The 20,952-nt window shown below is 47.8% G+C and overlaps 1 protein-coding gene across 1 annotated transcript in view; it reads left to right on the top strand.

Moving 5' to 3' along the window:
- The window catches only part of LOC135513768 (endosomal transmembrane epsin interactor 1-like), a 53,786-nt gene extending 38,001 nt beyond the window's left edge, over positions 1-15,785 (top strand). Inside the window, exons 8-10 of the mRNA XM_064936683.1 lie at positions 322-525; positions 2,367-2,689; positions 12,178-15,785. Coding sequence (XP_064792755.1) covers positions 322-525; positions 2,367-2,689; positions 12,178-12,531 — 881 coding nt within the window. The 3' untranslated portion in view covers positions 12,532-15,785. The remainder of the gene's footprint in view (positions 1-321; positions 526-2,366; positions 2,690-12,177) is intronic.
- The last annotated feature ends 5,167 nt before the right edge of the window (positions 15,786-20,952 follow it).

The following is a 20,952-nucleotide window of genomic DNA, read 5'->3' as shown; positions in this document are numbered from 1 at the left end:
CCCCTCTCCCTCTCCCCCTCAACCTTTCCCTCTAACCCTCTCCCTCTACATCTACCCCTCTATCTCTACCCCTCTCCCTCTACCCCTCTCCCTCTACGTCTACCCCACTCACTCTACCCCTCTCCCTCTACGTCTACCCCTCTCCCGCTACCCCTCTTCCTCTACCCCTCTCCCTCTACGTCTACCCCTCTACGTCTACCCCTCTCCCTCTACCCCTCAACCTCTCCCTCTAACCCTCTCCCTCTACATCTACCCCTCTATCTCTACCCCTCTCCCTCTCCCCCTCTTCTCCTAATTATCTTTGTTGTTCCTGCATTTCAGATGCTGGTCCCCAGACGACGGTTGTTCCAGTGCCCCCGTCTCCCCAATATCACCCCTCTCCCCAATCTCCGCCCTCCCCCTCCCTGCACCAGGCCAGACCTCCCCAGGACCAGGGTGCTCCTGTGCCACCCATTAGGAGGTCTCAGCGCCAGAGACCCAGACGCTCTAATAGTGACCCTGTCCTACTGGACCTGGCTGCCAAAGGTGAGACAGGGTCACACACACACACACACACACACACACACACACACACACACACACACACACACACACACACACACACACACACACACACACACACACACACACACACACACACACACACACAGGTACACACACACACACACACACAGGTACACACACACACACACACACACACACACACACAGGTACACACACACACACACACACACACACACACACACACACACACACACACACACACACACACACACACACACACACAGGTACACACACACACACACACACAGGTACACACACACACACACACAGGTACACACACACACACACACACACACACAGGTACACACACACACACACAGGTACGCACACACACAGGTACGCACACACACAGGTACGCACACACACACACGCACAGTGGCTCCAACAGCCAAAGAGTGACACTGCTGGACCTAGCTGCCAAAGGTAAAAGAGGATCACATAAACTGTATAGTTATGGAACAGTCAGTCTGTCGTCACTTAATCTACAGCCTCTGCATCTGTCAGCAAGACACATTTGGATTGCTGTAGCCCTGTAAGTGTGTGAGTGAGTGTGTGAGTGAGTGTGTGAGTGAGTGTGTGAGTGAGTGAGTGAGTGAGTGAGTGAGTGAGTGAGTGAGTGGGTGTGACCTCCCTCACAGGGATAGCAGAACTGTTGTTTGCTAAACTGCAAAACACAGTTTACTAATGCTTCCAACAGATGTCCCACTACATGCAATTCTACAGACACACTAACCCCCAACCCTCTCTCTCCCACCGCTCTCTCACCTATCTCTCTCCCCTCTCTTTCTCCCTTCTCTCCCACCCCTCCCACACTCTCTTCCCCCCTCTCTCCCTTCTCTCCCACCGCTCTCTCACCTATCTCTCTCCCCTCTCTTTCTCCCTTCTCTCCCACACTCTCTTTCCCCCTCTCTCCCTTCTCTCCCACCGCTCTCTCACCTATCTCTCTCCCCTCTCTTTCTCCCTTCTCTCCCACACTCTCTTTCCCCCTCTCTCCTTTCTCTCCCACCACTCTCTCACCTATCTCTCTCCCCTCTCGTTCTCCCTTCTCTCCCACACTCTTTACCCCTCTCTCCCTTCTCTCCCACCGCTCTCTCCCCTCTCTTTCTCCCTTCTCTCCCACCACTCTCTCCCCTCTCTTTCTCCCTTCTCTCCCACCCCTCTCCCACACTCTCTCTCACCTCTCTCTCCCCACTCTTTCCCCCTTCTCTCCCACCCCTCTCCCACACTCTTTCCCCCTCTCTCCCTTCTCTCTCACCTATCTCTCTCCCCTCTCTTTCCCCCTTCTCTCCCACCCCTCTCCCACACTCTTTCCCCCTCTCTCCCTTCTCTCCCACCGCTCTCTCACCTATCTCTCTCCCCTCTCTTTCCCCCTTCTCTCCCACCCCTCTCCCACACTCTCTCTCCCTTCTCTCTCACCTATCTCTCTCCCCTCTCTTTCTCCCTTCTCTCCCATCTCTCCCACACTCTTTCCCCCTCTCTCCCTTCTCTCCCACCGCTCTCTCACCTATCTCTCTCCCATCTCTTTCCCACTTCTCTCCCACCCCTCTCCCACACTCTTTCCCCCTCTCTCCCTTCTCTCCCACCGCTCTCTCCCCTCTCTTTCCCCCTTCTCTCCCACCCCTCTCCCACACTCTCTTTCCCCCTTCTCTCCCACCCCTCTCCCACACTCTCTTTCCCCGTCTCTCCCACCGCTCTCTCTCTCCCTTCTCTCCCACCCCTTTCCCCATCTATCTCTCTCCCCCTTTCTTTCTCTCTCACCTTTCTCTCTCTCCCCTTCCTCTCTTCCACCCCTCCTCCCTCAGTGTTAAGCTGTGAAGCAGCCACACAGACCACCGAGGTCTCCACCCAGACTTCCAAGTCCGCCCTGGCCTCCCAGTCGTCCCGGCCCCAGACGGTGGCTCTCCGGCGGGGTGGTAGAGGCCCGCGGCGTCCCCGGCCCTCCTCCATGGTGGACTACCAGAGCTACAGACACACCCAGCAGCTGGTCAGCAGGTTTCTAGAGCAGCCGGCCCACTGCAGCCTGACCCCCGAGGTCCAGGAGCTGGTGGACAGCATCCGTAGCGTGCTGCGCTCAGACCAGGAACACATGGAGGAGGCTGTCCGCTGTGCCAGCTTCATAGAACAGGTAAAGAGGCTACATAGAGGCTACATAGAACTGGTTAAGAGGCTACATAGAACTGGTAAATAGGCTACATAGAACCGGTAAAGAGTCTACATAGAGACTACATAGAACTGGTGAAGAAGCTACATAGAGGCTACATAGAACTGGTAAAGAGGCTACATAGAACTGGTAAATAGGCTACATAGAACTGGTAAAGAGGCTACATAGAACTGGTAAAGAGGCTACATAGAACTGGTAAAGAAGCTACATAGAACTGGTAAATAGGCTACATAGAACTGGTAAAGAGGCTACATAGAACTGGTAAAGAGACTACATAGAGGCTACATAGAACTGGTAATGAGGCTACATAGCGGATACATAGAACTGGTGAAGAACCTACATAGAGGCTGCATACAAGCTACATAGAGGCTATATAGAACTGGTAGAAAAGGGTTCCCCAACCGGTGGCCCACGGGTGATTTTATTTCCGCCCCCACACCAAAAATAGAAGACTATAACAACACCAGCAAATCAACTCCAAGTGATTTTAGTTTTGGAAATCTGCTCCAAAGTATTCCCACACGTAATATTGTATATGTGATCATATACAAATGTAAGCAAAGTTTGAAATTATTATGTTTTAGTCAAATAAATTCAGGAGTAAACATGTGCTTAACAAGTCACATAATAACTTGCATGGACTCACTCTGTGTGCCCCACGCATGCAATTATCTGTAAGGTCCCTCAGTCGAGCAGTGAATTTCAAACACAAAGCCATGGAGGTTTTCCAAAGAAGGGCACATACTGGTTGACGGGTACAAATGAAAAAAGCAGACATTGAATATCCCTTTGAGTTATTAATTACACTTTGGATGGTGTATCAATACATCCAGTCACTACAAAGATACAGGCTTCCTTCCTAACTCAGTTGCCGGAGAGGAAGGAAACCGCTCAGGGATTTCACCATGAGGCCAATGGTGACTACAGTTACAGAGATTAATGGCTGTGATATGAGAACAGAGGACGGATAAACAGCATTGTAGTTACTCTACAATAGAAACCTAATTGACAGAGTGAAAATAAGGAAGCCTGTACAGAATAAAAATATTCCAAAACATGCATCCTGTTTACGACAAGGCACTAAAGTAAAACCGAAAAAAATGTGGTAAAGCAATTAACTTTATGTCACGAACCAGGGTTATGTTTGGTGCAAACACAACACATAACTGAGTATCACTCTCCATATTTTCAATTATAGTGGTGGCTGCATCATGTTATGGGTATGATTGTAATTGTTAAAGAATGGGTCGTTTTTCAGGATAAATAAGAAACGGAATGGAGCTAAAGCACAAGAAAAATCCTAGAAATAAACCTGGTTCAGTCTGCTTCCCACCACACACTGGGAGATGAAATCTCCTTTCTGCAGGACGATAACTCAATACTCAAGGCCAAATCTACATTGGAGTTGCTTACCAAGAAAGATAGTGAATATTGCTGAGTGGTCGAGTTATAGGTTTAACTTAAATCTGCTTGGAAATCTATGGCAAGACTTGAAAATGGTTGTCGAGCAATGATCAACAACCAATATGACAGAGCTTGAAGAATGTTAAAAAGTATTATGGGCAAAGAATGTACAAGCCAGGTGTGTAAAGCTCTTAGAGACTTACCCAGAAACACTCACAGCTGTAATCACTGCCAAAGGTGATTCTGACATGTATTGACTCAAGGGTGTGAATACTTATGTAAATTTGATATTTCTGTAGCTACATAGACCAGATAGTGGCTACATAGACCAGGTAGAGGCTACATAGACCAGGTAGAGACGACATAGAACTGCAAAACGGTTTGGTTTTTCACACTCCTCCATAGTTTCCCATGTGTATCAAAAATGGTCCACAACCCAAAGGACACCCAGCCAACTTGACACAACTAGGAAGCATTGGAGTCAACAAAGAATGCTTTTCGACACCTTGTAGAGTCCATGCCCTGCTGAATATTGAGGCTGTTCTGGGGGGGTGCAACTCAATGAGGAAGGTGTTCCTAATGTTTTGCATACCCCACATGCAGCCTGTAATATGACTAAGGAATTAGCCTAATAAAATGTCTAACTGACTCCATAGAATGAATTAAAATATGCAAGCCAGCATTAGGCAATGAGTCGGTGTTGACTAGCAAGAATTGGTCTGAGAGTGTCTATATCAAAGACAGATATTTAATAGCATTGTAAAATGAGTGGATTCACATACAGGGCATACAATGTAACTTATAAGCATTACAAATCATTAGTCTAGGCATGATCAGAGAGGGAGAGAGACAAAGAAACTATGGCACAAGGCTCATAGCTCATGGGAGAGGCAGAGAGAGAGAGAGAGTGTAGGTATCTCACCAGTGTGGGTCTGGAACAAATAAGAGAAAGAGACAATGAATTTAACATCTGATTTGTTTGGATTCAAAATATGAGTTGATGACCAATCGCATGACTGTAAAGTTAACCTCCAATCAGGTATCAGACCTAATCACAACAGGACCTCTACTACCCAGAGATGTGACATGAGAGGGTTGGCACGATAACACAGATAATGCTGAATTCCTGAGGAGAAAATCTAAAACCTTTTGCATAGAGTGTTGATAAGAGTCACTTCGGGGGCTGAACCAACCTACAGTCCCACCTATCTTAAGATGACTGTAAATCACTCTGGATAAGAGCGTCTGCTAAATTACTAAAATGTTAAATGTAGAGGCTACATAGGACAGGTACAGGCTACATAGGACAGGTACAGGCTACATAGGACAGGTACATGCTACATAGAACAGGTACAGACTACATAGAACAGGTACATGCTACATAGAACAGGTACAGACTACATAGAACAGGTACATGCTACATAGAACAGGTACAGACTACATAGGACAGGTACATGCTACATAGAACAGGTACAGACTACATAGAACAGGTACAGGCTACATAGGACAGGTACAGGCTACATAGAACAGGTACAGACTACATAGAACAGGTACATGCTACATAGAACAGGTACAGGCTACATAGAACAGGTACAGACTACATAGAACAGGTACATGCTACATAGAACAGGTACAGGCTACATAGAACAGGTGCAGGCTACATAGAACAGGTGCAGGCTACATAGGACAGGTACAGGCTACATAGAACAGGTACAGGCTACATAGGACAGGTACAGGCTACATAGGACAGGTACAGGCTACATAGAACAGGTACAGGCTACATAGAACAGGTGCAGGCTACATAGAACAGGTACAGGCTACATAGGACAGGTACAGGCTACATAGAACAGGTACATGCTACATAGAACATGTACAGGCTACATAGAACAGGTACAGGCTACATAGAACAGGTACAGGCTACATAGAACAGGTACATGCTATATAGAACAGGTACATGCTACATAGGACAGGTACAGGCTACATAGAACAGGTACAGGCTACATAGAACAGGTGCAGGCTACATAGAACAGGTACAGGCTACATAGGACAGGTACAGGCTACATAGAACAGGTACATGCTACATAGAACATGTACAGGCTACATAGAACAGGTACAGGCTACATAGAACAGGTACAGGCTACATAGAACAGGTACAGGCTACATGGGACAGGTACAGGCTACATAGAACAGGTACAGGCTACATAGAACAGGTACAGGCTACATAGAACAGGTACATGCTATATAGAACAGGTACATGCTACAAAGGACAGGTACAGGCTACATAGAACAGGTACAGGCTACATAGGACAGGTACAGGCTACATAGAACAGGTACATGCTACATAGAACATGTACAGGCTACATAGAACAGGTGCAGGCTACATAGAACAGGTACAGGCTACATAGGACAGGTACAGGCTACATAGAACAGGTACATGCTACATAGAACATGTACAGGCTACATAGAACAGGTACAGGCTACATAGAACAGGTACAGGCTACATAGAACAGGTACAGGCTACATGGGACAGGTACAGGCTACATAGAACAGGTACAGGCTACATAGAACAGGTACAGGCTACATAGAACAGGTACATGCTATATAGAACAGGTACATGCTACAAAGGACAGGTACAGGCTACATAGAACAGGTACAGGCTACATAGGACAGGTACAGGCTACATAGAACAGGTACATGCTACATAGAACATGTACAGGCTACATAGAACAGGTGCAGGCTACATAGAACAGGTACAGGCTACATAGGACAGGTACAGGCTACATAGAACAGGTACATGCTACATAGAACATGTACAGGCTACATAGAACAGGTACAGGCTACATAGAACAGGTACAGGCTACATAGAACAGGTACAGGCTACATAGGACAGGTACAGGCTACATAGAACAGGTACAGGCTACATAGAACAGGTACAGGCTACATAGAACAGGTACATGCTATATAGAACAGGTACATGATACATAGGACAGGTACAGGATACATAGGAAAGGTACAGGATACATAGGACAGGCTACATAGGACAGGTACAGGCTATATAAAACAGGCTACATAGGACAGGTACAGGCTACATAGAACAGGTACAGGCTACATTAGATGTCTTCACAGAACCACCTGTACCCAAATACTTGAGACCACATCCAGACCCAAGCGGAACCGGATCCAGAATTAAAAATAATGTCACGGGTCTGGTGGGATTTGATATGATTGTCACAGGTCTCCGGTATGTGTAATTTTAACTGACTTATCCAGAAGGACCCATACAGAACCGAATGAGTCTGCTGCAGTAGAGAGAGAGAGTGAGGGAGAGAAATTGTTTAATTTATGCTGCTGTGCTTTGCTTTTCACGAGAGTGGAGCATGGCGAGTGTAGCTTGTGGTTGACCAATCATAAGTCATCAACACGGCAATAAGCTCGTCATAGAGCCTCCGCGTGGGGCAAAAGTTAGGAGATATCTAATCAATGGAAGATTGAATTAAAATAATGGAATTAAAAGTTAAAGGAGAAGGACAGGCTACAACGACCAAGAGCCAACAGGTAGACTGCTACTTTATATTCTGAATGGAGTTGTTATTATTTGTAACTGTAGGATGAGAAAGTGCATGAATTGTCAATTAGCCTAGCTAGCTTATCTAGCGTCTCCCGGGTTGATGCAGACAAGACAGGTACTACGTCATCATACTGGATGATAAATAAGCTAGCTATGGCAGCTATTAGTATACTATAGTAGCTATTAGTCTACTACAACGCGAGTCGGCTTGGTTCAATAGGGTCCAGCTGCGACTACTGATACTGTGGTGGTTTAGAAAGGAGTGGACGTTTCTAAATGAACCATATAAGGAGAGGTGGGGGTTTCTAAATGAACCATATAAGGAGAGGTGGGGGTTTCTAAATGAACCATATAAGGAGAGGTGGGGGTTTCTAAATGAACCATATAAGGAGAGGTGGGGGGTTTCTAAATGAACCATATAAGGAGAGGTGGGGGGTTCTAAAGGAACCATATAAGGAGAGGTGGGGGGTTCTAAAGGAACCATATAAGGAGAGGTGGGGGGTTCTAAATGAACCATATAAGGAGAGGTGGGGGTTTCTAAATGAACCATATAAGGAGAGGTGGGGGGGTTCTAAAATAACCATATAAGGAGAGGTGGGGGTTTCTAAAGCTCTGAGAGATGACGTCGCAGCTGGTTCAGGGATGACTGCTCTGAGAGATGACGTCGCAGCTTGTTCAGGGATGACTGCTCTGAGAGATGACGTCGCAGCTGGTTCAGGGATGACTGCTCTGAGAGATGACGTCGCAGCTTGTTCAGGGATGACTGCTCTGAGGGATGATGTCGCAGCTTGTTGAGGGATGACTGCTCTGAGAGATGATGTAGCAGCTTGTTGAGGGATGACTTCTCTGAGAGATGATGTCGCAGCATGTTGAGGGATGCCTTCTCTGAGAGATGATGTCGCAGCATGTTGAGGGATGACGTCGCAGCATGTTGAGGGATGACTGCTCTGAGAGATGATGTAGCAGCTTGTTGAGGGATGATGTCGCAGCATGTTAAGGGATGACTGCTCTGAGAGATGATGTAGCAGCTTGTTGAGGGATGATGTCGCAGCATGTTGAGGGATGACTTCTCTGAGAGATGATGTCGCAGCTTGATCCCTCTCTCATGGTTGGTTGCTGTCTCTCGTCTCTCCCTCCCTCCTCAGTGTCACTCGCTCACACTAACATCTCGCTCAGCCTCCTCTCCCTCAGCCCCTGCTACAGCGTCACCTCGCTCTGCCTCCTCTCCCTCAGCCCCTGCAAAGCATCACTTCACTCTGCCTCCTCCCCCTCAGCCCCTGCTACAGCGTCACCTCGCTCTGCCTCCTCTCCCTCAGCCCCTGCTACAGCGTCACGCTCTGCCTCCTCTCCCTGCCCCTGCCTCCCCTCAGCCCTCTCCCTCAGCCCCTGCTACAGCGTCACCTCGCTCTGCCTCCTCTCCCTCAGCCCCTGCTACAGCGTCACCTCGCTCTGCCTCCTCTCCCTCAGCCCCTGCTACAGCGTCACCTCGCTCTGCCTCCTCTCCCTCAGCCCCTGCTACAGCGTCACCTCGCTCTGCCTCCTCTCCCTCAGCCCCTGCTACAGCGTCACCTCGCTCTGCCTCCTCTCCTCAGCCCCTGCTACAGCGTCACCTCGCTCTGCCTCCTCTCCCTCAGCCCCTGCTACAGCGTCACCTCGCTCTGCCTCCTCTCCCTCAGCCCCTGCTACAGCGTCACCTCGCTCTGCCCCTCCTCTGCCTCCCCTCAGCCCCTGCTACAGCGTCACCTCGCTCTGCCTCCTCTCCCTCAGCCCCTGCTACAGCGTCACCTCGCTCTGCCTCCTCTCCCTCAGCCCCTGCTACAGCGTCACCTCGCTCTGCCTCCTCTCCCTCAGCCCCTGCTACAGCGTCACCTCGCTCTGCCTCCTCTCCCTCAGCCCCTGCTACAGCGTCACCTCGCTCTGCCTCCTCTCCCTCAGCCCCTGATACAGCGGCATCTCGCTCTGCCTCCTCTCCCTCAGCCCCTGCTACAGCGTCACCTCGCTCTGCCTCCTCTCCCTCAGCCCCTGCTACAGCCCCTCGCTCAGCCTCCGATCCCTCAGCCCCTGCTACAGCGGTCACCTCGCTCTGCCTCCTCTCCCTCAGCCCCTGCTACAGCGTCACCTCGCTCTGCCTCCTCTCCCTCAGCCCCTGCTACAGCGTCACCTCGCTCTGCCTCCTCCTCAGCCCCTCAGCTGCCTCCTCTCCCTCAGCATCCCTGCTACAGCGTCACCTCGCTCTGCCTCCTCTCCCTCAGCCCCTGCTACAGCGTCACCTCGCTCTGCCTCCTCTCCCTCAGCCCCTGCTACAGCGTCACCTCGCTCTGCCTCCTCTCCCTCAGCCCCTGCTACAGCGTCACCTCGCTCTGCCTCCTCTCCCTCAGCCCCTGCTGTCACCTCGCTCTGCCTCCTCTCCCTCAGCCCCTGCTACAGCGTCACCTCGCTCTGCCTCCTCTCCCTCAGCCCCTGCTACAGCATCACCTCGCTCTGTCTCCTCTCCCTCAGCCCCTGCTACAGCATCACCTCGCTCTGCCTCCTCTCCCTCAGCCCCTGCTACAGCGTCACCTCGCTCTGCCTCCTCTCCCTCAGCCCCTGCTACAGCGTCACCTCGCTCTGCCTCCCTCCTCAGCCCCTGCTACAGCTCAGCCTCAGCCCCTGCTACAGCGTCACCTCGCTCTCTCCTCTCCCTCAGCCCCCTCAGCCTCTGCCTCCTCTCCCTCAGCCCCTGCTCACAGCTCGCTCTGCCTCCTCTCCCTCAGCCCTGCTACAGCGTCACCTCGCTCTGCCCCCTCTCCCTCAGCCTCTGCTACAGCGTCACCTCGCTCTGCCCCCTCTCCCTCAGCCTCTCCCTCAGCCCCTCTCCCTCAGCCCTGCTACAGCGTCACCTCGCTCTGCCCCCTCTCCCTCAGCCTCTGCTACAGCGTCACCTCGCTCTGCCTCCTCTCCCTCAGCCCCTGCTACAGCGTCACCTCGCTCTGCCCCCTCTCCCTCAGCCTCTGCTACAGCGTCACCTCGCTCTGCCTCCTCTCCCTCAGCCCCTGCTACAGCGCTGCCCACCTCGCTCTGCCTCCTCTCCCTCAGCCCCTGCTACAGCGTCAGCCTCGCTCTGCTGTCTCCTCTCCCTCAGCCCCTGCTACAGCATCACCTCGCTCTGCCTCCTCTTCCTCAGCCCCTGCCAGCTCAGCTCCCTCCTCTCCCTCAGCCCCTCACAGCGTCGCTCTGTCTCCTCTCCCTCAGCCCCTGCTACAGCATCACCTCGCTGTCTCCTCTCCCTCAGCCCCTGCTACAGCGTCACCTCGCTCTGTCTCCTCTCCCTCAGCCCCTGCTACAGCGTCACCTCGCTCTGCCTCCTCTCCCACAGCCCCTGCTACAGCGTCACCTCGCTCTGCCTCCTCTCCCTCAGCCCCTGCTACAGCGTCACCTCGATCTGCCTCCTCCCCCTCAGCTTTATCAGCTCTGGTTAATAAAGTAGCTTTTCTGCTGCTTCCATCACTCGGATCAGACCAGGTCTGGATCCGACCAGGTCAATACGGGACGGGTCTAGTTGTCCTCGGCTCCGTTCGGAATGGGTCTTTATATATACATATTAAAAAAAAGATTTATGCATAATGGGTCCGGATGGGAAAGCGCCAGGTCCATTTCGGGAACAAGTCCTACTTTTTGGACGCGTGAAGGTCACTAGGCTACATAGAACACCGTGCTAGCTACATAGAACACTGTGCTAGCTACATAGAACACTGTGCTAGCTGCATAGAACACTGTGCGAGCTACATAGAACACTGTACCAGCTACAGTACATATAACCCTGTGCGAGCTACATAGAACTCCGTGCCAGCTTCATAGAACACTGTGCCAGCTACATAGAACACTGTACCAGCTACAGAGAACACGGTGTCAGCTACATCGAACACTGGGGCCGCAACATAGAACACTGTGCTAGCTACATAGAACACTGTACCAGCTACAGTACATATAATCCTGTGCGAGCTACATAGAACTCCGTGCCAGCTTCATAGAACACTGTGCCAGCTACATAGAACACTGTGCCAGTTACATAGAACACTGTGCCAGCTACATAAAACACTGTGCCATCTACAGTACATAGAGCACTGTGCCAGCTACAGTACATAGAACACTGTGCCAGCTACATTAGAACCATGTGCCAGTTACATAGAACACTGTGCCAGCTACATTAGAATCATGTGCCAGTTACATAGAACACTGTGCCAGCTACATTAGAACCATGTGCCAGTTACATAGAACACTGTCCCAGCTACATATAACACTGTACCAGCTACAGTACATAGAACCCTGTGTAGAGAAGTGGAAACCAGATGGATAGGAAAGTAGGGGGGTGAGGAGAGAGAGAGGGGAGGAGAGGGGGTGAAAAGGATTAGTAGGTCAGGAAGACAGGACAAGAAGAGATACATTTGGGTGAACTATCCCTTTAAACTGCACCTCTTCTCCTCTCCTCCTCTCTCTCCAGGTGATCACAGTATCAGAGACACCAGTTGGAGCCCTGCCCCAGCCCCTGTCCCTCCCCAGGGGATGCTCCAGACCCCATGTCCCCATGCTGGACTGTTCCTCCCGGACCCTCCCCCAGCCCCTCCGGAAGAGGCCCGGCCTGCTGCACCTGCGGAGTTGTGGAGACCTCAGCACCTTTACCTGGGCAGAGCAGCAGCCACTAGAGGCCAGGCAAGGTGGTGGGTCTGGCTTCAAGTCCTGGTCTAGAGCGGGTTCTAGAGTAGGTTCTCGGTCGACGTCACGGGCGGGCTCTCGCCTGGATCATCACGAACGCCCCCACAGTCTCATAGGGGTGTTTAGGGAAACGGTGATCTGATGGAACCCTCTTCCCATCCCAACACTCCCCTAGCACAAACTGATGGCAAGGTCCACTGGGGGAAACACCTTATTGACTCCAAGGAAAATGCGCCCCCTGCTGGCGAGGTTTGGGACTGCCACTGCAAAACCTTGTGGGGAAAAGCCATCTAAAGAACTTTGAAACTGAGTCCCACAGACTGCAAGTACTAGCCTTTAGAAGGGCTGTGTGTGTGTGCGGCTGCGTGCGTGTGTTGTGTGCCTAAGGTGTGTGTGTGTGTGTGTGTGTGTGTGTGTCTGCTGCACTAATACTGTTGAAGTGTATGTACAGTGTGTAGTGTTTTCTGTACACTGTTGTTTGCATTGTGAAAGAGGTGACCTGGGAAACAAAGGTTTCAAAATTGTCTCCAAATATTTCCATTAACAATTCTGTGTTACAAGCTATTATAAAATGATTGGCTGAACATATGACAGCACTGAACCCTACCTGCATGTGAGAGTCTATGGAAGGCTCTCTCTCTATACTTCACTATCTGCCCTGTGCCTTAAATAAAGCAACGTGGAATGTTCCATATGAAATGTTCAGTATTTAATTAAACTGGCCATGCACTATGAGTGTTAATTCAGCTTTAATTCATTTGTTTAGGCCGGAATTCAATCCCCATCGTCCATTATTTTGGCTATGCACCTTTTTAAAGGCAATGCTCCAACTGCCGTTCACAATAAACACTGCATATGTCGGGCTCAATCGGAAACGACATTTACACTTCAAACGCACTATAAATGTGCCTCTTATACGGTTCCGGATTACATCTAGGTCTTAAAGTGCACCGTTTATGCGCCGGGATTCAATCCAAGGCACGTTAAAGAGCAGCTCACCGGACAGACAATACGTCTTTCACGTAGATTTACATTCATGATATACGTTGCGGATGTCAACTTAAATTACCTTTAAAAGGTGCACTGTCGTCTGTGGATCGAATCCTGGCCTTAGAAGCAACAACAAAAACAACAACAGTCCTTCTGCAAGTAGTTTATTGTTGTAAATACCGGTAGAAACATTCCAGTTCTGTAGTTCAATAACATCACAGAAAAGCTAGCAAATGAATACAAATTGCCATAGCTTTAAAGAAAGTCGTATTTTTCACGTTTGCATCATCTTTAGACATGTCGACAAACATTTTAAGATGAATTACATTCAAAACAGTGCATTATAAACACTAGTTAGCCTACCTCACAGTCACCATCGACTCAAGTGTATGTTTGCTGCCCATCTCTTTACAAAGGACAACTTTGTTGCGTCACAATAGCCTACTATCACCAACACGGACAAGGAAGGTCTATACTTCAACAAGTTGCCCCCTGTGTTCATTACCTTGTGCTCTAGACAAATATGTAATTATGTTTTATTCCCACAATCATTCACTTCCTCTCTTTCCTCGTTCACATGAAACCACTTCTTTAAGAGACATTGTAACCACGAGTTTACTCAGTTCTAATTTCACCTTATTTGTTATTCCTTGAAGCTTGTTTATATGGTCAATCCAAACTCAACACACAAAATAACCATTAGAAGTATATATACCTGTATATGTAAGTGTGTGTGTGTGTGTTTACAGTGGCAAGAAAAAGTATGTGAACCTTTTAGAATTACCTGGATTTCTGCATAAATTGGTCATCGAATTTGATCTGATCTTCATCTAAGTCACAACAATAAATAGACATAGTTTGCTTAAACTAATAACACACAAATTATTGTAATTTTTGTCTATATTGAATACATCATTTAAACATTCACAGTATAGGTTATAAAAAGTATGTGAACCCCTAGGCTAATGACTTCTCCAAAAGCTGGAGTCAGGAGTCAGCTAACCTGGAGTCCAATCAATGAGACGAGATTGGAGATGTTGGTTAGAGCTGCCTTGCCCCATAAAAACACTCACAAAATGTGAGTTTGCTACTCACAAGAAGCATTGCCTGATGTGAGCCATGCCTCAAACAAAAGAGATCTCAGAAGACCTAAGATTAAGAATTGTTGACTTGCATAAAGCTGGAAAGGGTTACAAAAGTCTCTCTAAAAGCCTTAATGTTCATCTGTCCGTGGTAAGACAAACTGTCTATAAATGGAGTAAGTTCAGCACTGTTGCTACTCTCCCTAGGAGTGTCCGTTCTGCAAAGATGACTGCAAGAGCACAGCGCAGAATGTTCAATGAGGATAAGAAGAATCCTAGTGTCAGCTGAAGACTTATAGAAATCTCTGGAACATGCTAACATCTCTGTTGACGAGTCTACGATACGTAAAACAATAAAGAATAGTGCTCATGGGAGGACACCACAGAAGAAGCCACTACCACTACCAAAAAAACCATTGCTGCACGTCTGAAGTTTGCAAAAGTGCACCTAGATGTTCCACAGCGCCACTGGCAAAATATTCTGTGGACAGATGAAACTACAGTTGAGTTGTTTGGAAGGAACACACAACACTACTAGCACACCAACAACAAAACCTCATCCCAACTGTAAAGTATGGTGGAGGGAGCACTCAGGGCCTCGACAGCTTGCTGTCATCGACGGAAAAATGAATTCCCAAGTTTATCAAGACATTTTACAGGATAATGTTAGGCTATCTGTCCACCAATTGAAGCTCAACAGAAGTTGGGTTATGCAACAGGACAACGACCCAAAACACAGAAGTAAATCAACAACAAAATGGCTTCAACAGAAGAAAATATGCCTTCTGGAGTGGCCCAGTCAGAGTCCTGACCTCAACCTGATTTAGATGCTGTGGCATGACCTCTAGAGAGCAGTTCACACCAGACATCCCAAGAATATTGCTGAACAGAAACAGTTTTGTAAAGAGGAATGGTCCAAAATTCCTCCTGATTGTTGTGCAGGTCTGATACGCAACTACAGAAAACGTTTGGTTGAGGTTATTGCTGCCAAAGGAAGGTCAACCAGTTATTAAATCCGAGGGTTCACACATTTTTTCCACCCTGCACTGTGAATGTTTACACAGTGTGTTCAATAAAGACATGAAAACGTATAATTGTTTGTGTGTTATTAGTTTAAGCAGACTGTGTTCGCCTATTGTTGTCACCTAGATGAAGACCAGATCAAATTTGATGTCTAATTTATGCAGAAATCCAGGAATATCCAAAGGGTTCATATACTTTTTCTAGACACTGTGTATTATGTATTCCAGCTGGTTTAGGTTTAATGTGGAATAATTAAGTCGTCATCACACACACTAGAAGCAAACATCATATGGTCGACCAAACAACCAGTGACTTCAGATACAGACCGGTGACTCCAGATACAGACCGGTGACTCCAGATACAGACCGGTGACTTCAGATACAGACCGGTGACTTCAGATACAGACCGGTGACTCCAGATACAGACCGGTGACTTCAGATACAGACCGGTGACTCCAGATACAGACCGGTGACTCCAGATTCAGACCGGTGACTCCAGATAGACAGACCGGTGACTTCAGATACAGACCGGTGACTTCAGATAGACAGACCTTCAGATACAGACCGGTGACTCCAGATAGACATACCGGTGACTTCAGATACAGACCGGTGACTTCAGATACAGACCGGTGACTCCAGATTCAGACCAGTGACTCCAGATAGACAGACCGGTGACTTCAGATACAGACCAGTGACTTCAGATACAGACCGGTGACTCCAGATTCAGACCGGTGACTCCAGATAGACAGACCAGTGACTCCAGATACAGACCGGTGACTCCAGATAGACAGACCGGTGACTCCAGATACAGACCGGTGACTTCAGATACAGACCGGTGACTCCAGATAGACAGACCGGTGACTCCAGATAGACCGGTGACTCCAGATATAGACCGGTGACTCCAGATACAGACCGGTGACTTTAGATACAGACCGGTGACTCCAGATACAGACCGTTGACTTCAGATACAGATCGGTGACTCCAGATAGACAGACCGGTGACTCCATATAGACAGACCGGTGACTCCAGATAGACAGACCGGTGACTTCAGATACAGACCGGTGACTCCAGATAGACAGACCGGTGACTTCAGATACAGACCGGTGACTTCAGATAGACAGACCTTCAGATACAGACCGGTGACTCCAGATAGACAGACCGGTGACTTCAGATACAGACCGGTGACTTCAGATACAGACCGGTGACTCCAGATTCGGACCGGTGACTCCAGATAGACAGACCTTCAGATACAGACCGGTGACTCCAGATAGACAGACCGGTGACTTCAGATACAGACCAGTGACTTCAGATACAGACCGGTGACTCCAGATTCAGACCGGTGACTCCAGATAGACAGACCAGTGACTCCAGATACAGACCGGTGACTCCAGATAGACAGACCGGTGACTCCAGATACAGACCGGTGACTTCAGATACAGACCGGTGACTCCAGATAGACAGACCGGTGACTCCAGATAGACCGGTGACTCCAGATACAGACCGGTGACTCCAGATACAGACCGGTGACTTCAGATACAGACCGGTGACTCCAGATACAGACCGTTGACTTCAGATACAGATCGGTGACTCCAGATAGACAGACCGGTGACTCCAGATAGACAGACCGGTGACTCCATATAGACAGACCGGTGACTCCAGATAGACAGACCGGTGACTTCAGATACAGACCGGTGACTCCAGATAGACAGACCGGTGACTCCAGATACAGACCGGTGACTTCAGATACAGACCGGTGACTCCAGATAGACAGACCGGTGACTCCAGATACAGACCAGTGACTCCAGATAGACAGACCGGTGACTTCAGATAAACAGACCTTCAGATACAGACCGGTGACTTCAGATAGACAGACCGGTGACTCCAGATACAGACCGGTGACTCCAGATACAGACCGGTGACTCCAGATAGACAGACCTTCAGATACAGACCGGTGACTTTAGATACAGACCGGTGACTCCAGATACAGACCGGTGACTCCAGATACAGACCGGTGACTTCAGATACAGACCGGTGACTCCAGATACAGATCGGTGACTCCAGATACAGACCGGTGACTACAGATAGACAGACCGGTGACTTCAGATACAGACCGGTGACTCCAGATACAGACCGGTGACTCCAGATAGACAGACCGGTGACTCCAGATACAGACCGGTGACTCCAGATAGACCATGCTAGAACATCATATGGTTGACTGAACGACTGGTGACTACAGATTGACAGACTGACTGGTGACTCCAGATAGACCATGCTAGAACATCATATGGTAGGTTGGTAACTCCAGATAGATCATGCTAGAACATCATATGGTTGACTGAACGACTGGTGACTACAGATTGACAGACTGACTGGTGACTCCAGATAGACCATGCTAGAACATCATATGGTTGACTGAACGACTGGTGACTACAGATTGACAGACTGACTGGTGACTCCAGATAGACCATGCTAGAACATCATATGGTAGGTTGGTAACTCCAGATAGACCATGCTAGAACATCATATGGTAGGTTGGTAACTCCAGATAGACCATGCTAGAACATCATATGGTAGGTTGGTAACTCCAGATAGACCATGCTATAACATCACATGGTAGGTTGGTAACTCCAGATAGACCATGCTATAACATCACATGGTAGGTTGGTAACTCCAGATAGACCATGCTATAACATCACATGGTAGGTTGGTAACTCCAGATAGACCATGCTAGAACATCATATGGTAGGTTGGTAACTCCAGATAGACCATGCTAGAACATCATATGGTAGGTTGGTAACTCCAGATAGACCATGCTATAACATCACATGGTAGGTTGGTAACTCCAGATAGACCATGCTAGAACATCATATGGTAGGTTGGTAACTCCAGATAGACCATGCTAGAACATCACATGGTAGGTTGGTAACTCCAGATAGACCATGCTAGAACATCATATGGTAGGTTGGTAACTCCAGATAGACCATGCTATAACATCATATGGTAGGTTGGTAACTCCAGATAGACCATGCTATAACATCATATGGTAGGTTGGTAACTCCAGATAGACCATGCTAGAACATCATATGGTAGGTTGGTAACTCCAGATAGACCATGCTAGAACATCATATGGTAGGTTGGTAACTCCAGATAGACCATGCTATAACATCACATGGTAGGTTGGTAACTCCAGATAGACCATGCTATAACATCACATGGTAGGTTGGTAACTCCAGATAGACCATGCTAGAACATCATATGGTATGTTGGTAACTCCAGATAGACCATGCTAGAACATCATATGGTAGGTTGGTAACTCCAGATAGACCATGCTATAACATCACATGGTAGGTTGGTAACTCCAGATAGACCATGCTATAACATCACATGGTAGGTTGGTAACTCCAGATAGACCATGCTAGAACATCATATGGTAGGTTGGTAACTCCAGATAGACCATGCTAGAACATCATATGGTAGGTTGGTAACTCCAGATAGACCATGCTATAACATCACATGGTAGGTTGGTAACTCCAGATAGACCATGCTATAACATCACATGGTAGGTTGGTAACTCCAGATAGACCATGCTAGAACATCATATGGTAGGTTGGTAACTCCAGATAGACCATGCTAGAACATCATATGGTAGGTTGGTAACTCCAGATAGAACATGCTAGAACATCATATGGTAGGTTGGTAATTCCAGATAGACCATGCTAGAACATCATATGGTAGGTTGGTAACTCCAGATAGACCATGCTAGAACATCATATGGTAGGTTGGTAACTCCAGATAGACCATGCTAGAACATCATATGGTAGGTTGGTAACTCCAGATAGACCATGCTATAACATCACATGGTAGGTTGGTAACTCCAGATAGACCATGCTAGAACATCATATGGTAGGTTGGTAACTCCAGATAGACCATGCTAGAACATCATATGGTAGGTTGGTAACTCCAGATAGACCATGCTAGAACATCATATGGTCGACCGTACAGGAACTATTCTTCAGTATCATGTTAGTTCAATATCATAAAGAGTACAGTAATATTAATAAGGCCAAAATGAGCTTTAGGCATGAGACAGACTGATATGAACCGGCAGAGATAGAGACAGAAACAGACAGAGATAGAGACAATCAGAGATAGAGATAGAAACAGACAGAGATAGAGACAATCAGAGATAGAGATAGAAACAGACAGAGATAGAGACAGAAACAGACAGAGACAGAAACAGACAGAGACAGAAACAGACAGAGATAGAGACAATCAGATAGAGATAGAAACAGACAGAGATAGAGACAGAAATAGACAGAAACAGACAGAGATAGAGACAATCAGAGATAGAGATAGAAACAGACAGAGATAGAGACAATCAGAGATAGAGACAGAAACAGACAGAGATAGAGACAGACCGGTGAGTTCAGATACAGACCAGTGACAGACAGAGATAGAGACCGAGATAGAGACAGATACAGAGAGACAGAGACAGAGATAGAAACATAAACATAAACAGACACAGATAAACAGACAGACATAGAGCCAGAAGCAGACAGAGATAGGAACAGACAGAGATAGAGACAGAGATAGAAACAGACAGAGATAGAGACAGAAACAGACAGAGATAGACAGAGATCGAAACAGACAGAGATGGAGACAGATACAGAGAGACATATACAGTGATAGAGAAAGAAACAGATATAGAGATAGAAACAGACTGATATAGAGATAGAGAGAGATAGAGACAGAAACAGACAGAGATAGAGACAGAAACCGACAGAGATAGAAACAGAGAGAGATGGAGACAGATACAGAGAGACATATACAGAGATAGAGAAAGAAACAGACAGATATAGAGTTAGAAACAGACTGATATAGAGATAGAGACAGACATAAACAGACAGAGATAGAAACAGAGAGACAGAGATAGAAACAGATACAGACAGAGATAGAGACAGACAGATATAAAGACAAATAGAGATACAGAGGCAGATACAGAGACAGAAATAGAGTTAGAGACAGACAGAAACAGATAGAGTTAGAGATAGACACGGACAGATACAGAGAGACAGATAGAGAGATAGAGACAGATACAGAGATAGAGACATATAGAGATGGAGATAGAAACAGATAGACAAATAGAGACAGATAGAGATGGAGATAGACAGATAGAGACAGATACAGAGATGGAGACAGATACAGACAGAGATAGAGACAGATAGAGATGGAGATAGACAAATAGAAACAGATAGAGACAGATAGAGATGGAGAAAGAGACAGATAGAGACAAATAGAAACAGAGACAGATAGAGAGATAGAGACAGATAGACAGATACAGACAGATACAGAGATGGAGACAGATACAGACAGATAGAGATAGACAAATAGAAACAGATAGAGAGAGAGACAGAGACAGATAGAGATGGAGATAGAGACAGATAGAGACAAATAGAGACAGAGACAGAT

The sequence above is a fragment of the Oncorhynchus masou genome, chromosome 25 (genome assembly GCF_036934945.1).
Source record: "Oncorhynchus masou masou isolate Uvic2021 chromosome 25, UVic_Omas_1.1, whole genome shotgun sequence".
Taxonomy (NCBI): domain Eukaryota; kingdom Metazoa; phylum Chordata; class Actinopteri; order Salmoniformes; family Salmonidae; genus Oncorhynchus; species Oncorhynchus masou.
Note: the sequence above shows the minus strand (reverse complement) of the source record. Positions and strands in the feature narration are given on the sequence as shown.